Source organism: Triturus cristatus, chromosome 3_2 (assembly GCF_964204655.1).
Source record: "Triturus cristatus chromosome 3_2, aTriCri1.1, whole genome shotgun sequence".
Taxonomy (NCBI): domain Eukaryota; kingdom Metazoa; phylum Chordata; class Amphibia; order Caudata; family Salamandridae; genus Triturus; species Triturus cristatus.
In genome coordinates this window covers 849,479,926-849,503,070 of record NC_140584.1, presented here as the reverse complement: position 1 = coordinate 849,503,070, position 23,145 = coordinate 849,479,926, and the positions used below count along the sequence as shown (strand labels likewise).

General features: G+C 49.4%; 1 protein-coding gene across 4 annotated transcripts in view; it reads left to right on the top strand.

Annotated features, from left to right (window-relative positions):
* SPAG5 (sperm associated antigen 5) overlaps positions 1 to 23,145 on the top strand; it is a 577,046-nt gene that overhangs the window by 258,946 nt on the left and 294,955 nt on the right. For all 4 annotated transcript variants that reach the window (XM_085649122.1, XM_085649121.1, XM_085649120.1 and 1 more), the window contains one exon: positions 18,830 to 18,998. In XM_085649122.1, the coding sequence (XP_085505248.1) occupies positions 18,830 to 18,998 (169 nt within the window). The remainder of the gene's footprint in view (positions 1 to 18,829; positions 18,999 to 23,145) is intronic.

The following is a 23,145-nucleotide window of genomic DNA, read 5'->3' as shown; positions in this document are numbered from 1 at the left end:
ACAACACTCCCTGACACTCGTCCTAGTTGCTCCCACGTGGGCACGCCAGCCGTGGTACACCACCTTCCTCGAACTTTCCGTGGTGCCGCATCAAAGGCTGCGGATCAAACCCGCGCATTTGACGCAGAACCATGGAGAGGTTCAGCACCCAGATCCGCAACAGCTGAATCTGGCGATCTGGCTCCTGAAGTCCTAGAGTTTGGCTATCTCAACCTGCCACCTGACTGTATGGACATCATCAAGGAGGCCAGGAGACCCACTACCAGAGCTTGCTATGCAGCCAAATGGAAAAGGTTCGTCATTTATTGCGGTAATAATGACATCAACCCGCTGGACGCATCCATCCAAAACATCATCTGTTATCTCTTACACCTATATCGATGCAATCTGGCGTACACCTCTATACGTGTCCATTTGACCGCAATATCAGCCTATCTGCAAACCAGGCAGCACCTCTCTCTATTCAGAGTGCCTGCCATCAAAGCATTCTTGGAAGGGCTCAAACGAGTCATTCCACCTAGTCACCCACCGGCTCCAATGTGGAACCTCAACTTGGTCCTCACACGCCTGATGGGTCCACCCTTTGAACCTCTACACTCATGCGAGATTCAATTCCTTACCTGGAAAGTGGCCTTCCTAGTAGCGATCACTTCCCTCAGAAGAGTTAGTGAACTCCAGGCACTAACCGTTCAAGAGCCATTTATTCAGGTTCACGCCAACAGGGTCGTACTACGTACCAACCCCAAGTTCATGCCCAAGGTAATATCGCAGTTCCACATGAACCAGACTATTGAACTGCCCGTTTTCTTCCAAAACCCACAAACTGTTGCAGAAAGGGCACTACATACACTAGATGTACGGAGGGCCCTCATGTACTACATCGACAGGACTAAACCATTCAGGAAGACAAAACAACTGTTCGTTGCCTTTGCCCCACACCACAAAGGTAACGCCATCTCCAAAGCAGGGATAGCCAGATGGATAGTTAAGTGTATTCAAATCTGTTATCAAAAGGCAAAACGCACATTAACTATTCCACCACGAGCCCACTCAACACGTAAGTTGGGGGCTTCCATGGCCTTCCTAGGAAATATTCCCCTGCATGATATATGCAGAGCAGCCACATGGTCCACTACACACACATTTACAAAACACTATTGCGTAGATGTGCAGTCAAAACAGCAGGCAGCTGTAGGACAGGCTGTTCTCAAAACACTTTTTCAGACCGCTGCAGCTGGCACGGGTAGCCGCCGCTAATAGAGGGCACTGCTATGTATTCTATGCACAGATATGAATTCAGCAGCCCACATGCCTCGAACTGAATATGCTACTTACCAGTATGCATCTGTTCTTGGCATGTAGGGCTGCTGACATTCATATCGCCCTCCCTCCTCCCCGGCGCCTGTCGCAGCTGCAGCTCTCAGAATTACTGCAAGCATGGTCATCACTTTCTGTATCTACTCCATCACTGCCACAATGGCGAAAAACAATCTGAGGATGGAGAGGATGCCCATGCGCACTGTAGTCCAGGGGAGGAGTCACCTATCCAAGGATACTTCGAAGACTCTTCCAGGACAACAACGTGCAAACATCCGGACCCAACACTAGGCGGCGATCTATGCACAGATATGAATGTCAGCAGCCCTACATGCCAAGAACAGATGCATACTGGTAAGTAGCATATTCATTACCTTCTCCCACATCAAGACTCGTAGTTCATTGAGACCATCACCATCACTGGTATTGCAGCTTTGTTCGCTGGAGTGCCCCTCAGAGATGTTTCCAGAACTGCAGCTAGAACATTTACTTACACATTTAACCAAACACAATTGAACGTAAAGCTATACTGTTATATAAACATTGATTAGTGAAGGTTCCTATCCTGATGACTGGGAGCAATTCAAATATGTAAATGTGTGAAATATAGCAATGTGGGAGAATAGCAGTTTTAGGTAAGTATTTATTTCTTCAGTTTTGCATCTAACATATTCACATTCTTTTTTTTTTTTTTTTTTTTTTTAAAACCTTTATTTCCTCAAAAACATGGACACAGCTATTCAGCCGACAACCCGGAGGTTCGGCTGCTTTAGGAGAGCAGAACAAAGAAGCGTCCACAGTGCAGTAAAGGAGCAGCAAACAGGTTTCATTTTAAAATAAACCCAAACACACAACAAACCCCAGCAAGGCGGAAACACTGAATGCCCATGGTGATTGCCCCTCAGGGGAGACCGGACCCCCGTCGTCTAACAGTCACAGTACTATGATAAGAGGAAAAAGGGGGAAAAGCAGAGGCTCAAGAAGTCAACTAACAATCAAATCTATATACAGAGCTGGAAAGAATGTTAAGAAGAAAGCTGTTCCTCGGGGGGATCCAGATCAGGGGCAAGACATATGCCCCCTCTGTATTGGTTCCACCGCCCCCAGATGGCATGCCACTTCCGAGGGCGCCCTCTAGCGCAATATACTGTCTTTTCCCTGAGCATACTCCAGTCCATATTTTCCTTCCACGCAGTCAATGTGGGGGGCCCCACGGAGCCCCACAGGCGCGCGATGTCTCTCTTAGCCACCATGTTAACCAGAGTCACCCACTGGGTCTGTGCCTCATCGTGATCAGTAGGCCCCCAAACATTCAGGAGACAACACCGCGCCTCCGGCTGCATAACAATGCCCGTCACCTCCCCCATCACTGCATGGACTCTCCTCCAAAATTCCATGATGACACCACATTCCCAAATGATATGCAGGAAAGTACCCACCATACCACAGCCCCTCCTACATAAGCCTTCCTCAGAGAATCCCATATGAACCAGCCTTGGCCCCGTCACATAAACTCGATGGAGTATTTTGAGCTGCACCAGCCTCAGACGTGATGGGATCGCGACCTCCTTAGGAGAGGAAACAGCAGACTGCCAATCCTCGTCATCCAGCTCGAGTCCGTCCCTAGTCCACTGGTCCCGCAGCCCCAACAGCATATCCGCCCGAACATTTATCAATTTCTTGTAGATGAGAGAGATCGTGCTCTCTGGCATATGGCCATCGAGGATCCGGTCCTCCAAAGGAGAGGACTCAGGCACCTTCTCACCTTCTACGAGGACTGACCGCAGGGCATGACGCACCTGAGCGTAGCGAAAGAACTCGGTTGTCCCCAACTCATACTCCTTCTGCAACTCTTCAAAGGACTTCACCCTCCCCTTAATCAGCACATCTCCAACCCTGAAAATACCGATCAAGTCCCATTTATCAAAACCTTTCGTATGCCAAAGCCTACCCAATTTTTCAGATTCAAACAACGGGGTAGCAAGGGTGAGCCTATCCTTCCAGCCCAGCGAGTCAGTCGCCAACTTCCACACACGCACCGCCACCCCAGTGGGCCCCGTGAGAGACGAGTCCAGGGACCGCGAGTACAACGCTCTATGATAATTACCGCTGCGCAGCAGCCATCTGTCCATGGCGTATCCGGGGCTGAGGGCCGGGCCATAGAAACCATGATTAATCGCGCTCAACTGGGTGGCCCAATAATAGCGTCGAATGTCTGGAAGCGCAATACCCCTGTCGTACCATGGAAGCGTCAACTTAGCAATCGCTATTCGCGGCCGCCCATCCCACAACAACGATCGTTGGAGGCTTTCGACCTCCCAAAAGTAACTGGCCGGTACCCAATCGAGAGTATTCTGCAATGCGTAGAGGAACCGGGGAAGAGACATCATTTTGAACAAGGCGGCTCGCCCGACGAGGGAGAGCCGCAGCCTCCGCCAGCCCTCAACATCCCGCCGCAGACGCGCCAGGGGGGGGAGCAGGTTCCTCTAATATCGCAAAGTGGAATCCGCGGAGATAAAAATCCCCAGGTACACGAAGCACTGCTGAGCGATCTGGATCGAGCAAGTTCGCGGGACAGGTGGAACCTCGCCACTCAGAACATATAGATACGATTTACTCCAATTGATGACGAGACCCGAGTTCCTACCAAAAGACGTCAGAACGTCACAGACCACTATAAGCGAGTTCTTGGGCGAGGCAAGATATAACAGGATGTCATCGGCATATAGCGAAATGCGGTCCTCGTGCTCGGGTGACCATCTAAGTCCACGTATATCCGGGTGCCAGCGTATCCACGCCGCCAGCGGCTCGAGGGCGAGGGCGAACAACAAAGGCGACAGGGGGCAACCCTGCCGAGTGCCCCTCCCAAGCTGAAACGGAGTCGACGCCCGCCCATTTACCACAACACTCGCAAGGGGACCCTCATATAGCAACCTCACCCAGCTCACAAAACCAGGGCCAAAGCCGAACTTGGCAAGCACAGCCCACAAATATGCCCATTCCACCGTATCAAAGGCCATCGTGGCATCAAGAGACGCCACAATAGCTGGTTCTCGCAGCGTGCTCACCCTGGCAATCACACCATGAAGGCGCCGAAGGTTTAACGCAGTGTTACGGTGCGGAATAAAACCGGATTGATCCGGGTGGATCAAGTCTCCAAGCACCCTGACCAAGCGACCCGCCAGAATTTTAGCCAGAATCTTCGGCTCAGCATTAAGGAGTGATATAGGCCGATAGGAGGCACACTTATCTCGGGGTTTACCATCCTTGTGTATCACAACAATCGTCGCCAGTCGCTGATCCAACGGGAGGGTCCCACTCCCCCGCGCCTCCACAAACATGGCGCGCAGGTGAGGGGCAACCCTATCCGGAAACAGCTTATATAGGTCAATCGGCAAACCATTAGGGCCCGAGGCCTTGCCCGAGTTCAGCGCGCGGATAGCACCCGCCACCTCATCGACCGTTATATCTCCATCAAGATCATCTCTATCTACGTCAGAAAGACAGGGCAAAGCGATATCACGCAGGAGGTCAAGCGAATCCTCGGGCGGCCTATCCGAAACTGAGGCATAAACCATACGGAAATAATCCGAAAAACACTGTACTATCCTCTCGGGGTCTACAACCACCTCTCCCCCCTCTCTCGTCAGCTCCGGCACCACTCTATTAACCCGTTCTTTTTTGTCCAGCCAAGCTAGGAGTTTCCCGGCCTTGTCACCAACATCATACAAGCGGCCCTGCTGTTCCCTACTGAGGGTCTTGGCGGCATTCGTCACCAGGTCCTTATATTCGGCTTGCTTCAAGCTCAGTTCATGCAGTGAGGCCTCTGTAACCTCCCCTTCTAGCGCCCCCTCTAAAGCCGCGATCTCCTCCTCAACCTGCATAACCTCGCCATCTCTCCGCCGCTTGGCTGCCACTACCAAGGAGAGGGCCTATATTCACATTCTTGAAATGTTCTCTCATGGTGTGAAACTCTAGTAAAGATTTATTGAAATATGCACATTTAATGCAGTAGTTTTTGTAGCATTTCAACCTCATTGTGTGGTCTGCAAACTACAGTCCCTTAGAGGTCACAATGCATCAGCCTTTTTGGTGCTGCATGTCGCGTTAATAATTTTCTTTGTGAGCTCCTGCTCTGTCTGCATTTTTACAACTGTTTGCACAGTCTGAGGATCCTAACTGTTGCAGCAGTTTTAACATGTACTCTGTGATGTGGAAGAATGTACTTTCCTTTGCCCCTTTAACTGAGTGTTTCACAGTCTCAATTGCATCTAATTGGGTTCCTCTGGAATTGTCCAAGTAGCTGATTAAGTGGAAGATGTATTTCCTTTCCGGCATCCCTATCAGCTTCACTAAGTGGCTTCTCCTGCATGTAAATCTTGCCTCTACGAAGACGTATACAAATAACTTCAGCCTAAAGGGTATTTAATGCCAACATTCTAACAATTCCAAGAAATTGCAAAATTTGCCGATTGGTTTCTTTGAAAGCCTTTGACTGGTAGAGAGGATTGATGTTGTCCCAGAGAGACTCCCTTTTTATTATTAGTGTTATTGTTGTTATTATTTTATTATTCTATTGGAAGAATTCCTCCTACAGGTGGCAAAAGGACCGAAAGATGTTCAATCCATGTGGATAAAAGTGTTGCGCAGAAATAACCCAAGCTGCTGCTGTGGAGTGAATTGCCCATCCTAATAGAAATGCTTGCCCTTTTGCCTTTTAAGAAAGGGCATGAAAAATCTGAGACTCTTAAATCTCTTTTGTTGAACATTCAATGAAACCTCCCTTATCAGTTTGAGGAAGACCCCTTTCTCCTTCCACAACTTTGTCAATGCCACCTGTATCCTTGTTGATTACCAACTCTTCAAAGATAACTTCCACATTAATAAACTCACCTTATCAGGAAAGTGTGTTTTATCAATGATGACACCTTCCTTGTTGACAACACACAAGCCCTGGAAAAATAGTGCCAAGGATTAAATCCCAATATCTAAGCAATCTGCTTTGATGCACCACAATTTTGGGTTCTTCGTCCATGGTTTTGCTTTTGGTACAGTTCAGTCTGTTGATCACACAGATGTCCTCAATAAAAGTTCTAGTACAAATTTGAGCAAACACCTTGCATGAAGAGCACGAAGCGAAAGCAGGAGTTGAAGGGGAAGAGTTACATCAAATGAATTAGTAGTACAGATGGAGGAGTAAAAACAAGAATAATTTTAAGGCTTTTTTCAGCTCAGTTCAGATTGATATCCATTTTTACCTGGAAAATGTGAACAATGCGTTGGAGGACTTTCTCTGAACTCTTATCACTACTACTGATTATTTCAGCATCACTCATTCTCATATTGAAGACAACCTGATGTTACAAGCTCTTGCGTTTTTTATCAGATTACCGGACTGAGATACCAGCCAATCTCAGTCCTTTCTCTAGGTTTTAAGCCATAGTACCATCATTGTCATTTCGATCTACCATCTTCACTATCCTAGCTCCTGACAGTCCCAAGTTTCCTTTTTCCTCCTTTGAACTAGAAGAGGATGAAGAGGTTTTCAAGTAAACATGCAAGCCTTGGGAGGTATCAGACGGTGATAAGGATAACTGTGGCAGAGGAAGTTGTGACCACAAATGTGATAAATGAGACCACAATGTGTTTTCTTAAGGAGACCGTCTGGAAGTTACTCTAGTAAGACGTCTGGTTAGAGGAGACTGTACATGTTCAACTTGCTAATGGAGGGTCCTCTGCAAAGTTCAAGTTCCTCATGACCATGAAGGGAAAGAAATGTTTCTTGTAAGATACTATGAGAAAAGTGCATCCCACTAGTGGTAACTGATTTGAACAGACATGGCCGCAACACTCCCAAGCAAGAAATAGCAATATATCTCTGGCAGTGAGTGGTAATAAGTGCCTCGGGATGTGAAAGGTGGTGTTCAGGAACTCTTGACAAGAGAGATGATCCCATTTGCAAATCATGATTAAGCTTCACCACGGATGATTGCATGGATTCTGAACACTGCAGATTCAGACTTTGTGAGGCTGCAGACCTGTGAACGTCCAAAGGTCCTGTACACTCACATGGACAATTCTTCTTCTGGTGCAATCCTAGGTGCTTAACCCGTTATTCTTAAAAGTTCATCAGTTACTTTCATACCTGTAACACTGGCACACTCAGTCCTGTAATATAATATTATATTCAGATATACATTGTGGCAATTTAAAGATTTATCAGGCAAGCTAAGACCTGAATACATAGTTAAATAATTTGTGGTAGGGCCTTTCAGGGCCTCTCCATTGGTTTCTAAATCTGCTCTCTAGGTAACTCAAGTCAGGTAGGTCCTAACAAATCTTATTACCCATCTAAGAGACTCCATTCATAAGGCAGACATGAACTCTCTCTTGGAAAATTGCTGAGACAATTGCCATCTTGTTATCCAGGTATGTCATCGTTGCATAGCTGAAAACAGCTTGGTTTGAAGATTAACTCCAGGTTTATCTTAGTGTCCTAATGCTCCTTCCTAACTTTTTATGTGATCCTTCAAGTCTAGCGATTGTGAACATGCTGCAGCCCTGAAGGTACTAACTGCATATTCCTCGCTTTAGAATATCCCCAGACACCAGACTGGATCCAGAGATTGTTTTCAGAGCAGTTCTCAGCATGATACTGGCATGTGTTATGTGACTCCATGTTTTTTTCTGAGCTACACCCGGAAGTGGCCAAGCAGAGCCACATGTAAGTGCCACTACTGCACATTGATGTCGGAGTTTCTTTTACTCTGCCTTCTGACAGTCATCTGGAGCTTTGCTCTCTTTTGTCAGTTTTCTGACAACTTCATAATTTTGCCACAGCATGTGAGGGGATGTTGTCCTCGTCGAATTTGACAGGCTGCATCCCTTAGGAACTCATTAGTTCCTCTGCCCTAGGTACCAGGGGGATGTACAGAGGTGCTAATGGTCTTGCAAGGTGGGCCACAATTGAATATTTACCCTGTTTTAGGAAAAGAGCAGTGGCATGGGGGGCCTGGTTAAAAGGAACTCAGTGCACTTCAGTCAAAATTGCATAAGATATCAGGAAATAGGTGGGGGTGACCATGTCAAGAAGGAGCACTTTCCTACACACCCAATGTTGTATGTCGATGATTACACATTGTCGCATCTTTCACGAAAGTCCTGCTCATGCTCCAAGTCACGGGTGTGGACTTTGTGTCTGTCCAGAGGCTGCTTCAGCTTTGCACTGGAAGTCCTCCATTAAGTCAAGTGCAAACATAAGAAAGTTAAGCTGGACTCATACCCATCACGCCACTTTGATTCCAAAGAGAAAGTATATGTGCATCATGATGTCAGATGCACGTCTGCGAGGTCTCTAGCCACAGAACGAATTTGTCAATATGCCCAGAGTTTCCCAGGTCCTCTTCGACCCTCGCTGCCGATAGAGCCATGTAGAAGAACCATGCTGCAAATTGTTTGTGTGCCTCTAACTCGCTTTGGGACGTCTTTGGGCCCCACACAACCACTGAGGCCTCCATTTGGAGGGATACTGGTGGTGGGTCCCTCCCAGCACAGCCTGTCCCTTTGAGACCTGTTACCAGGTCTGTACCAAAACCAGTATAGGCTTCAACTCCGGCCTGAGATCCATGCCGGTTGCTGCTACCCCAGCACCAGTACTAATGACACTGACCTCGGAAGATGATTCAGTTCCGACAGCAATGGTAGACCCCAAACTGACTTCAGCTCGAGCTCGACCACTGTGTCGCTACAAAACTACAAAAGCTAGGGGTGGGCGGAATTTGCGAAATTAACTTTCGCAAATTATCGCGAAAATGTTTAAAATTATCGCAAACAAGCGGAAATATCGCGAAGATGCGGAAGTTTTTTTCCGGCATGTTCGCGAGATTTTCTGCATGGTTGCGGGTCGCCAACTTACCCAAGTGGTTACTTGCGGGCGCGGCCATCTTGTTTTGAGTTGTCTCGAGGTGCATGATCGCGAGAAGAAAGACGTGATCGCGCGACGCATGACGTCACTGCGGGCGCGAACTGTCGCGAGACAGCGCAAATGGCTAAAAACAATACAACATCTCATGGAGAATGCGACCGGATCAAGAAAACTTGTCGGCGAACGCAGGGATTCAGGTAAGGCGATCGCGCGCGCGAGAATGTATTATTTTACAGCGCGAGCAAGAAACAAATTATCGACAAGCTGCGGAAACCGGAATTTTTGACATTTTCGCGCTCTCCGCGGAACGCGAAAATGTCAAATTATCGCAATTTCCGCGAACGGCACGAAATTTTCGCCCAGGCCTAACTCAACTACTTGTCATCTAGCCTGACTAACCCAGTGCCGCTGCCATGTCACAACTACTAGCAGATAGACCATTATCTTTTTAGTTCTTACTCTGATGCTAGGCCAGAAGGTGGGAACCCCAGGATGTTGATAATGATTGGAATGGCTTGCTTCCCCCTCATTATAGTGATAATGTTTTATACATTGGTGTACAGAATGCCTTTGGGCTTGATACATCTCCTTAGGCAGAGATTCACTCGCCACGTGGGCCACCAATGGAAGAGAGTGCCTCATTTGCAGTGATGATTCAGAGGGCAGCAAAGCACTAGAATTACAACTACCATCCAAGACCAAAATAAACATTCTGGCAGAAATTCTGCAGCCTTGTTAAGCAACATCTGAGCCCTTACCTTCTTTTAATGATACCCTTACAGATGCCTTTATAGCTACTTGGCCATCCTCTGGATAGGAAATTGAAGAGGATTGATGCTATTTGCAAATTCAGGTTTGCTTCTCCAGTTTGCACTGCGGTTGGTAAATGCAGTTTTGCAGCGTGAATCTTTCTGGATTCACTATGCTGTGCATTATTCCGCGATCTTGTGGTTGGGTCCGGATTCGTAGTCTTTTCTTTGTTTTTTTTTTTTTTTTTTTGTAGCCCAGGTGGGCGTCGACGTCCACCATTTGGTGCACCTCCCGTGACGTCGTCGTGCTTCCTGCGGAAGTCCCACCTTTGGGGCGCCATCTTCAGATTCTTTTTTCCGCCGTTGGGTCTGGATCGACATCGGGAAGCTCCAGAAATTCACTCGGAGGAAGAAGGAAGAAAAGCGAGTTTCATCGATAGAATAAGAGAAGACATCAGGAATTGAACAGATTTCATCAGGAGCGCTAAGAAAGAGGACCAGCGAGCCTTTTTCTTCGACAGCCCTGGAGAATGCACGCTCAGAGACCCTGAGCGAAATGGACAAGACGCCATTCAAGTTCTGCCCAAACTGCCACCACAAGTTCGCGCAGAGAGACCAGCATCCGGTCTGCAACCTCTGCCTACCGGTCGATCACCAGAGTATCGACTGCAACGCCTGCTCAGCCTTCGCGCCGAAGACACTCAGGGTGAGAGAGCGGCAGAGAAGGGCCAACGCCAACATGGACGGCAAGGGGAAGCCCCCGACGCTCTACGCTCTGGGCCTCTCCTCAGACGACGAGGACAACGTCGCCGAGACAGCCGAAAACTTCACGGTCGTAGAGACCGACAAGAAAAAAGAAGACGAGGTAAGAGAATCGTCGAGCGCAAAACAAAAAGTACCTCGACAACACGAGGGTGACTCGAGAAAAACTGAGTCAAAGTCCACGAAGGGAGCCCCGGCGCCGAAAGCTTCGACGTCCAAGGGGGGAACTTCGGACAAAAGGCCCAGCGTATCCTTACAAAAGGACTCCCAGGTGCAGAAAGACGCCGAAAGGCAAGGGTCGTCGAAATCATCCCATGAAACGGGCCGATCGACGCAGAAAGAACGTTCGACGTCGACGCAAGTTTCATCGAAAAGACCCGCGGTCGACGCCGAAAGCATCTCCGAAATGGAGAAAAAGAAGAGGCGGCTCGAGGCCGAAATGGAGAACATCCTTCAAAGGAAGAAGGAGTTCGACGCCAGGATGAAGGAATTCAAGATTCCAACAGTTTCATCGGCGGACGTCGTCGAGGTCGAAGAGGAGTTCGACGCCGAAGGGCTGACAAGGGATCTCGAAGAAGAGGAGGAGCCCTATTATGAGGAAGAAGCCGAGGAAGAGGACCAACAGTCGTTCTTCGAATCGGCGGCATCTACCAGCAACGACGTCGAATGGCACGATCTCGACACCGAAAACCCGGAGGAGCCCGTGGACACGTACCCCTCGAGGCCTTCGCCACCCGACGACATCGGGGTATACAATATGGTGGTGAAGAGCGCAGCACTGGCCTTCGGCGTCAAACTCGACGAGGAGAGGCCGAAAGCCGATTTTCTCGTCGAAACACTGCTCCCCATCCAGACTAGGAGTCAGTTCCTCCCCATGCTACAAAGCGTGATGAACCAGGGGAGAGAAGCCTTCAAGGAGCCTGCCACCTGCCGGTCGATCACACCCAGGACAGAGAAGAAATATAAGCACTCCTCCCTGGACCCACCTTACATCAAGGGTAGCGTCACAGCAGACTCCATCATAGCCTCCACGGCCAGGAGAAGGGCCAACGTTCCAGCAACTTCGGGCCCACCTCCGGATAAAGAGAGCAGGAGGATCGACCTCACAGGCAGAAAGGTCGAGAGGAACGCCGCAATGCACTGGCGCATGGCGAATTCGAATGCACTCCTCAATAGACACCAATACCAACACTGGGATGAGATGGGGGAGCTTGTAAAGCACCTCCCCGAAGAATACCGCCAGAGAGCCTCTCACCTGGTGGATGAAGGAAAGAACATCGCCAACTCCTGTATAAAGACGGCGTTGGATGGGGCAGAGACTTCAGCAAGACTCATGGCCATAGGGGTCACAGAGAGGAGGCATGCATGGCTAAGAATCTCGGGATTCAAACCGGAAGTGCAGAACAACATCCTTGGCACCCCCTTCAACGGAGAGGCACTGTTCGGAGCAACGGTGGACGAAAAGCTCACCCAGCTCAAGAAGGAAAACGAGACAGCGAGGTCCATGGGGGCCCTACAGCTGAGGGGAATGAGACGAGGTAATCCCTCGAGGAGACCCTACGGTAGGGGTGCAAGCCAACAAGGGACATCGCACCAGGCGTTCCAACAAGGTCAGCAGGGCGAAGGTCACGGTCAAGGTCAGCAGAAGCAAAGCTGGCAATATCAACCTCGGGGCCAGTCCTTTCGCGGGAGAGGGAACGGACGTGGCCAGAGGAGGAGAGGGGGCGATCAGCCCTCCTCGAAGTGACTCAGCACGCAAGAAGACGCCTACCCTCGTCAAGTCCCCAAGGGTGAGGCGCAGAAAGGTGTCATCAGGGGGAAGAGAAGATTCAAGAGCCTACGAGCATACGTCACCAGTAGGCGGAAGGCTGAGGTTCTACCTTCAGGAGTGGCGGCGCATAACCACAGACAAGTGGATACGGAACATCGTGCAGTACGGATACTGCGTAGACTTGGAGAAAAGACCTCCAAACAGGAAACCGAAAGGAAGACAGAGATCTGCCCAAGAACTGGCAATACTCCGAGAGGAAACGCGGAAACTCCTACAAAAGGGAGCCATAGAGGCAGTGCCGTTCGGGGAACGCAACAAAGGGGTCTACTCAAACTACTTCGTGGTTCCGAAGGTAGACGGAGACCTCAGGCCCATACTGGACCTCCGTTACCTAAACAAGTTCATAAGAACGCAAAGGTTCAAAATGACTTCACTGCAGGAGGTACTGCCACAGATAAGAGAAGGGGACTTCATGGTCACTGTGGACCTCAAGGATGCCTACCTCCACATCCCAATAAACAGAAGGCACAAGGGCCTTCTAAGATTCAACATCGAACAGGAACACTACCAGTTCACAACCCTGGCCTTCGGATTAAAATCAGCGCCAAGGGTCTTTACAAAATGCCTGTCGGCGGTAGCGGCACACCTACAAAAGCAGGGCATACACGTATACCCATACTTGGACGACTGGCTGGTCAAGGCAAACTCACGCGAGAAGTGCGAGAGGCACGCAAAACGCGTAACGGACACCCTCACAAATCTGGGATTTTCCATCCACTGGGGAAAATCATCGCTGGAACCGGAACAGGTAAAGATTTTCCTGGGGGCACAGATCAACTCCCTCAACAGTACAGTAGTGCCCAGCGACAGGAGGACAGATGCCCTACTGAAGGAGACGCAGCTCTACCAGAAGGGGCGAGCTCTGACAGTGAGGGCGGTGAGCAAGATGATGGGGATGATGGCGTCCTGTATCCAGCTGGTGCCGAATGTACGCCTGCACATGAGACCATTCCAGGAATGGCTGCAACAGCAATGGTCACAAGCAAACGGAAGTTGGGAGGATCTAGTGGTTGTTACGCACGCAGTGCAGGAGGAGATAACTTGGTGGAACAGAGACAACATAACAACAGGGAGAAGCCTGACACCACCAAGCCCAACAGTGACCATTACCACGGACGCATCGCAGATGGGATGGGGAGCGCACATGGACAACCTCAGAGTGAGGGGTCTATGGGCTCCGGCAGACGCGGTCCGCCACATCAACTACCTCGAGTTGAAAACGATACTGCTAGCCCTGAAGGCATTCCAGAGACACCTGTGCGGGCAGAGGGTGTTGGTACAGACAGACAACACCACGGCGATGTTCTACATCAACAAACAAGGGGGGACACAGTCGTTTCCCCTCTCATCCCTAGCTCAGGAGATTTGGAGATGGGCCATACCTCTCAGGATAGATCTACTGGCAATTCACCTACCGGGGAAGGACAATGTGGAGGCAGACTGGCTAAGCAGGCAGACCTCAGCATCACACGAGTGGGAGCTCAATGGCCAGGAAACGGAGAAACTCTTCCGGAGATGGGGGACTCCAACAATAGACCTTTTTGCAACACGCCACAATGCAAAATGCCAAAGCTTCGCGTCCAGGCAACCAGATCAGCAATCCAAGGGAAATGCCCTATGGATAAGCTGGTCGAGGACATTTGCCTACGCCTTTCCACCGATTCCCCTGTTGCACAGAGTGCTCGACAAGTGCAGAACCAGCAACATGACTCTGATCCTGGTGGCCCCACAGTGGGCGAGGCAGACATGGTTCTCACAGATTCAAGAAATGGCGCAAGGCAATCCGTACAGGTTCGAGAGAAGAAAAGACCTGCTCTCAATGCAAAACGGGGAGGTCCTGCACCCAGAGCCAGAGACCCTCAACCTAGCAGCATGGCTCCTGAAGACCTAGAGTTCGCACACCTAAGGTTACCTCAGAGCACTATGCGAGTGCTACGGGAGGCAAGGAAACCTACTACAAGAAAGTGCTACAGCGCAAAGTGGAAGAGATTCACGGTGTGGTGCAGGAAGAAGGGCCTGCACAACAGAATGACAAGAGACTCAACTGTGCTGAGGTACCTCACACACCTTCTAAAGAGTAACCTCTGCTCGAGCTCCCTAAGGGTGCACCTAGCAGCGATCGTTGCCTACACCAGAGGTGAGAAGGGTGGAAGTTTCTTCAGCTCGCAGGTGGTGAAGAGATTCATGGAGGGGGCCAAAAGAATGGCACCCCCGAAAAGGTTGCCACCGCCGGCATGGAATTTAAACGTGGTTCTGACGGAGCTCATGAAGGCGCCGTTTGAACCCATTCACAAGGCCAATCTACAAATGTTGACGATGAAGACTGCCTTTCTAGTGGCCATAACCTCACTACGCAGAGTGAGCGAGCTTCAAGCACTAACGCTACAGGAGCCCTACATTCAAATTCACAAGGACAGGGTAGTCCTGAGGACGGACCCACACTTCATGCCCAAGGTAGTGTCGGCGTTTCACATGAATCAGAGTATCCAGATACCGAGTTTCTTCCAAAACCCGACTACAAACGCAGAAAAGGCCCTGCACACCCTCGATGCCAGAAGAGCGGTGATGCACTACATTGAAAGAACCAAGGAACTCAGGAAGTCGAAGCAGCTGTTTGTGTCCTTTGCTACTAGCTTCATGGGTAGACCAGTGACCAAGGGCACCATCGCTAGGTGGATTGCCCTCACTATTCAATTCTGTCACAAACAGGCTGGACAGGAGCTAACGGAGGGGCCACAAGCTCACTCCACAAGGAAGAAGGGGGCCACAGTTGCCTTCCTGGCAAACACGCCCATCCAAGACATTTGTCTCGCAGCGACTTGGGCATCTGTGCACACGTTCACAAAGCACTACTGCGTGGACATTCAAATGAATAAGGAAGCACAGGTCGGACAGAAGGTGCTACAACACATTTTCAACGACCAGCGATCATCTTCCACCCAGCCACCACAAAAATAGGGAAACCGCTACAAAGTCTATGCACAGCATAGTGAATCCAGAAAGATTCACGCTGCAAAACGAAAAGTTTCTTACCTGTCGGTGTAGTTTTGCAGCTTGAAGATCTTTCTGGATTCACTAGCGAACCCACCCACCTCCGCCAGGAAGATGAGGCTGGAGGAAGAGGGGGTGAAATGGATAGGATCAAATAGGTGGATACGTACAGAAATACGGACAAAAGGATTAATCAATCGCCTAGGGTTAAAAAAAAAAAAAAAAAAGAAAAAAAAAAAAAACAGGGAAAAAAAGAACCCGAAGATGGCGCCCCAAAGGTGGGACTTCCGCAGGAAGCACGACGACGTCACGGGAGGTGCACCAAATGGTGGACGTCGACGCCCAGCTGGGCTGCAAAAAAAAAAAAAACAAAACAAAGAAAAGACTACGAATCCGGACCCAACCACAAGATCGCGGAATAATGCACAGCATAGTGAATCCAGAAAGATCTTCAAGCTGCAAAACTACACCGACAGGTAAGAAACTTTTCGTTGTCTGCTGGTTTGCTACACACACATGCCCTTTAAGATATGCCCAGTGAGATCTTACGGGCAGTCCCGCATGAGCTTAGTCTCTTTGGCCCAAACAAGGCTTGATGGACAGGCCTTGGCCAATTCATTCACACAGGATTGCCTGGCTAGCGAGGTCAGTACCAGTATTGTCCTTCATAGATACATTTGGATTCATTCCACAGGATTCTCCAAAGATGTTCAGGCCTCTTTAACGGCTATGCCCTTTGATGGGTCCCGCCTCTTTGGTGATAAGGCAGACACTGCATTGTTATACTTCGAAGAAAACAGGGGTGCAGCACGTTCTGTGGGGCTTTTAACCCTTGCCAAACAGTTCTTGCATCAGGTCTGAAAGTTTAGAGGTTATTCCAGAGGGCTGGCATATAAACTGACATAGCCTTCTCAACCTGTGATGCAACAGAAACCCCAGTTCTTTTGAGGCAGGTGATGTGGGTCTGGAAGGCAGTGTGTGGGTCAGCAGGGGCACCAATCTTTCAATTCCTCTTCCATCCAACTTTAGTTTTCCTGAGTAGCATATCCTCAGCCAGTTGGGGGCAGAAGTCAATATTTCCACCCAAGTCGAAAAGCCATTACATCCAACAGATGGGTCTTACAGATGGTGCAAAATTGCTATGCCCTGCCTTTTATGTCCTCCTCACCCACTCTTCCCCACACCAGGGTGATTTTCGGATGAGCACCCGTCCATCCTGTTACAGGAGGTGCACTGGTTGCTCTCCATGGGTGCCATTGACAGAGTGGTGGCCTCAGAAAGAAGAGTGTTGTTACTTTTGTAATTCCTCATTATGAAAAAGGACTTGGGCCTCAGGCCTATCCTGGACCTTCGACCCGTGATTGCCTTCCTTCAGAATGACAAATTAAAAATCCTCATGCTTGTCCAGATCCTGCTTGCTCTGGACCCAGGCCACTGGATGTTCTAGCAGAACATGTATTTTTATATTCCCCTCCTGCAGTCCCACAGGCGTTCTTTGTAGTTTAAGTAGGACAGGAGAATTTTCAGTTTGCTGTGCATTTTCAGTTCATAAAAGTAAGGGCAGTGTTCACTGCCCATCTTCGAAGGGCATGTGTAACTGTTTTCCTCCACCTCAGACTGGTTACGGAAGATATGCTCTCTGCAGTCCATTATGTACCACCTCCAGACAATGGTGACCTTTTGAAATTGTAGGGTTTCACTATAAATGAGTCAAAGTCTCCTCAGTTAATCCAGGACAATCGGGCTATGATCCGATTTTATCAAGCTTGGTCCTGGATCCAGGTGAAAGTGTTTGTCAAGAGCCTTTGAATTAGTCTTGCAAATCCTCCTAGTCAGCTATGGCAGGTGGTACGTGGGTGTGCTGCATTGGATGTTAACATTCCATAAGGCAATCTTGCCGATGCCATCCAGGTGCCTATGAAGGCTGTTTGAGATTTGCAGTGGTGGCTGCTCGAGATTTGCAGTGGTGGCTGCTCGAACACAATTGGTCCAACAATAGACCCCTCTTTAGTCTACACCCATAACTGACCTGACAATGTTGGAGGCGTGTCCCTGCTGGGCTGGTGAAGGTGGAGACCAGAGGATTCTGGCCTCCAGTGGAGGGGGATGGCTCCACATCAGTTTGCTGAAGTTGTGGGCCCATGTGGCTTTGATCAGGAGACTGGTCTGGATTCTCTTGGACAACACCACTGCCATGCCTTACTGGAACATGCAGGACAGAGTGGGGTCCTGGTTCTTGTGCCAGGAGGTAGTTGGAGTGCCAGGGCATCTTCCTCATAATGAACCACCTGGCAAGGTCCCTTAGTGCCCGAGTCTGAGCTGCGTAGGCACAGTCTGGCACACCATGACTGGCGTCTACATTCTGTAGTAGCGCAGGGTATCTTCCAGCAGTGGAAAGAACCCTGGCTAAATCTTTTTACCACTGTTGAGAAAGCACAATTGCAGTTTCCGCAAGATGTATCAGCAGTTAGTGTATCCACCAGAAAGAGCATTATCGAAGGTATGAAATGTGTTCATTTGGTAGTGGGAACACTGGACCCTCTATCTCTAAGCAAAGGATTGCTCAGTTGATTTCAGCAGAAAGACCCGTTTTAGTTGTGAAAAGCGGATTACTAGAGACATGACCGTGATTCCTGCACTTTTCTTTGGAGTTCCTTTGGTGATCATGTGCAAAGCTGCAACATGGCTTACATATGTGGGACAGTGTCCAGAAACTTGTTTCTTTGAGGTGGGCTAGAGTCTCACCATCCATATTTTAATTTGTATTAATTGCTAGTGTAAATACTGGTATATGAATCCGTGAAAGGTCCAATGGTGGAGGAGAAAAAATTATCTGCAGGTACAATTTTGATTGGTAAATTTATTAATTTAATAGTTTCACATGCAACCCACACATCTTACCTCTTCACAAGAATGTGCGTACTTCTACCCACTCTTGTGCTTTGAAAATATGAGGTAACACGTCCATTAGGGTGAGTTTAGTACTAAGTCACCTTCAGTGGCTGCAGTGGAACCCGTATGGAAAAGCTTAAGTGCTACAAACTCTTGTTTAATGTATATGATTTTAATACTCCTCTGTTTAAAACTTGACAGATGATTCCTAGCCTGATGATGGCGGCTAATTCAAGTATGCAAATCGATAAATTATATCAACTGGAAAATTGTATGTACTTGTCAGTATTGTTTCCTTGTTAAAGATGAATGGTACTGCGGTTAAGATTTTTTTCTTTTTTTCTTTCTCCTTTTTATTGAAAGGAAAGAACGTGATGTTCTTCAGGAGGAGTTGGAAACCACAAAAGTAGACGCTAGAGCAATGCTGCTGAAAATGGGAAATGAGATAACAGACTCCTCTTTTGAGGTTACTGAAGCCAAGGATAAGCTACTGGGTCTAATGGAAACACTTAAGATGGCGCTGGAGGGAGAGGTAAGACTTTAGAAATCTTATCTTCAGCCTGGTTTTTGATAGATTTGCGTGATCATTCGCTTCAGACAAGAATCCTCTGCTGTTAGAATAGGTGTCTACGGCAGTTAATACTATCATAAATTTAAATCTAGGTTTACCAATACATTTCTCTTCTTGGTCAGAGAACGTCTCAAAGAGCTATATTTTGCAACCTTCTTTTCAGCTATACAAGAGGATCCTTCTTCCTGAAGCGTGTAAAAGATGTGCAAATAAATTGGCAATTAAGACTGACAGTCTGGAGAGTTAGATAAGTCCATGCAGTATCCACAATCTCCTGCAGCAACCACAGTTCTGCTTGTCCAGACTCTCTGAACTCTGTGGTAGTTGTTTTTGAGTACTATAGAGAACTAGTTTCTGTTTTTGTTCCTCACTGTAGGGGATATTCTGCAGAAACTCTTGCACTCATTACTGAAGTATTATTTAGCATTTTGCACTTTTGTTCCAGATCTGTGGTGAAGGTAGAAAACGAAAGGAGTCAACTTCTAGTGCCTTTTAAAAAAATTCTAACTGAACATTGAAAGTCCACAAAATTTAGCACAGACAGGTGGAGACTACTTTAAATTCGGATTGAGAAGACCAGTCACCATTACCCTGTTCTAACAAAAGTGACCGAACAATTAAGTCACCCACTCTGGATACTGTTTCAACACTTGCTGAGATTTCCAGGAAGGCAGGATTTAATTCATACCCTTATTACTCCTATCCCTCTGGTGTACGGGTATCTGCCAAGCCTTTTCTTTTTAACGGTACCTGCTCAGTCATTCAGTCCGGGATACCCATGCTAGTGGATTTCATCAGACTGATTTTAAAGCCTGAGTCCTCCCAAAAGATCTCTATCTCTTTTAGAAGTTCTGGAAGTGTTTGTTTGGGATTTGGGATAAATTATAGGAAATTGGTGGTGAATAACACCAATCTGATAGAAACACGTTAGTTAGATTCCTTACATTAGAACTGAGGTCTTCAATCTGTGGGGCAGCAACACCCATACATTTTGAAGCTGCCCAATATTTACAAAAACAGGTAAGCCTGGGGCAGCTCAAAAAACAAGTGCCTCCTCAGTGGAGGTGTAACGAGGAGAAATCGTTTCATTTTTACTCGTTTTTTTCCTTATTCCATGTGTCCTGCATTCTGCAGCTCACATCGAAAGAGGAAAACACCTTTCAGGATTGTTGTCTTGAAGAAAGGTGCCCCTTCCTGTACAAAAACAATCCTGTCTATGTTGGTGCTAGGCAGCAACTTATGCACCAACGCAAAGGAAAAGGACAGGAATGCACTGTATTTTATAAATACTGTGCATTCCTACCCTTTCACATCAGCATAGGGCAATGCAGCAAGAAGACTTGAGGCGCTGCACTACTCTAATTCCTCATTAATAAGGCCCTTTTTTTTAGCTACACCTTTGAATACACCCCCACGCTCATGGACCTTTGGTTTGCTAAATGCTTTAATATTATTTCTCCACCGTAAAAATTATTTGCTGTGGAAGTTGGGGCGTTTATGGTTGTCAATAGTTGTCTATGATGAGGAGTACTAGGTTATAGAAATGTGCATCTAGAAATTTTCATCAGAAGGGGGTCCTTGTGCCTAAAAACGTTTGACAAGGGGGTCTCTGCATCAAAAAGTTTGAAGACCTCTGCCTTAGAACATCCCCAGGCGTCAGGCTGCATCCGGAAAGATTTTTCGTCAGCAGTACCCTTGCGCTTCAGTAGGCGTCGTCTGCAGCTCCGCGTCCGTCGTCGGCGTCGTGATCGCCGGAATGAGGTCGTCTGAGTACTTAGACGCCGCCCTCGTGCGCTGACGTCACTTCTTCTTTTTTCCAATCCAGCAAGCGCAGAACCGGGAAGAGCGTACCCTTAGTAATTTTTTGACTAACTTTTTAGACATTTTTGTCTATCTTTTACGAGTCGACTTCGACTCCTGGTGCCGGTAGGGATGCCCGGGTTCAAGCCGTGTGATGTCTGTCACCGACTGATGTCGGTTACCGACTCCCACCATCGGTGTCTCTACTGTCTTGGGGCCGACCATGATGACAAGTAGTGCCCCGACTGTCGAGCCTTGACCTCGAAAGTTAGGTGGGAGCGGTCCCGCAAGCTCCTCAAGATCCAGCAGTCTGCTCCGTGCCGTTCGAGGTACTGGTCAAGGAGGAAGTCGAGGGACCGGTCGCGGAGCCGCAGTCATCACCGCTCGTCGGGATCCAAGTCCTCACACTCAGGTAAGTAGAGGCATGGTAAAAAGAAGTCGAAGAAGCGACATCGCTCTTCCGACTCCCCTCGACGGTCGCGTGACTCGGCCGAGGGTTCAAGAGCCGCAGGAGTCGCATCCGGCCCCACACCCTCCGGTCCCTGGGCCTCATGCGACTCCGGGCGAGATTCGAGACTTCCTCTTGGCCATGAGGAGTCTCTTTCCGGCATCGAGGCCTGCCGGCGCACCTCCGGGCCCCGCATGTCTGACGGGGGGTCCTAGCGAGCCGGCGGCTTCGGCGCCGTCGTCGACTTAGGTCCCGATGCCGCTGGTCCCCGTGGGATCCAGGCCTGGATCCCGGTCGACGCCAGTTGACCTCAAGACTCCTCCGCTGGCGCTGACCCCCATGGTGTCGCTCCTGACGCCGTCCTCGGACGACACCATCACTAGTTTCAGTCCGGGTACGGCGTCGATGGGTGAGCCTTTCATCTATGACCCGGCTCTGTCATTTCTGCCTGTTTACCAGGAGACGGATGAAGAGGAGGACTTGCAAGGGTCTGAGGACCCTCTGGCACAGCAGTGCCAGTTAAGTCAGGACTGGGCAGATGAGCTGGGGGATGCCAGTGGTCTCGACACTTCGCCTGACACTGGTTTCATCTCTCCTCCTTCCGTGGCTACGGAGGAGGGTGCGACTTATGCTGTGGTACTGCGCAGGGCAGCCCAGGCCTTGCGCCTGGAGCTCCCTGCAGCGGCCCTGAGGACTAACCTCCTCACTGAGGTGCTTCAACCACCAGTAAGCTCTTCGAAGCCTCCGCTGCAGTTTAATGAGGCCCTCACCGACGTTCTGATGGGTACTTGGTCCAAGCCCTCCACAGTCTCTCCTGTGGATCGGAACGTGGCCCGGCGCCACTGCCCAGCTCCGGGCGACCCCAGCTTTCTGTCCGTACACCCCACCCCTGAGAGTCTGGTTATCCAGGCCTCCACGTCCCAAACAGCCTTCCCGTCCGCACTTCTGGATCGGGAATCCAACAGGATGGATCAGTTTGGCAAGAAACTGTTTTCCTCCCTCAGTCTGGGGTTGCGGTCCATTAATACCACGTGCCTTTTGGACCGTTACACCCACTCTGTGGGATACGGTGGTGGACGTGCTGCCCCAGTGTCCAGAGGAGGCCAGGATACTGCTCGCCCAGGCTCGTGCTGAGGGGCGTGCTGCAGCACGGAATTCCATCCGATGTGGACTTGACACCACGCTGGGTAGAGCGATTGCCACGACGGTGGCGATTCTTCTTCACGCCTGGCTGAGGTCCACAAACTTTTCAGGGGATGTACAGAGCACTCTCATGGACATGTCCTTTGATGGCCGTTGCCTTTTTGGCGACAAAGCGGATAGCGCGCTGGAGCGCTTTAAGGACTCCAGGGCTACGGCCAAGTCCTTGGGCCTGTCGGCCCAGCGCCAGCAAACTTCTGCTTTTCGCCCCTTTCATGGCCAAGGAAGGGGTGCCCCCACCCGTTCGTCCAGCCACAGGCTGCACAGAACCAGCCTCAACGCGGACGTGGAGCAGGGGGACAGAGAGCCGGCCAGTCCACATCTGCTCCCGCAGCATCTGCTTCAAAGTCTTCCTAGTCCGAGCTTTCAGGCCCATTCCACGCCAGTGGGAGGCAGAGTTCGCCATAACCTGCTCCACTGTGGTACCATCACTTCGGACAGGTGGGTGCGGCAAATCGTCCGAAGGGGCTACTCCCTCCCCTTCGGGGCGACCCCTCCAGCCATGCCACCGCAGTACCACCGCATGTCGGGGGATCACTTGCAACTTCTGCAGGAGGAAGTTACGGACCACTTGGCCAAAGGAGCCATCAAGCGCGTTCCTGGCCCAGAAGTAGGACGCGGTTGTTAACCCCACTACTTTCTGTTTCCCAAGAAGGGCAA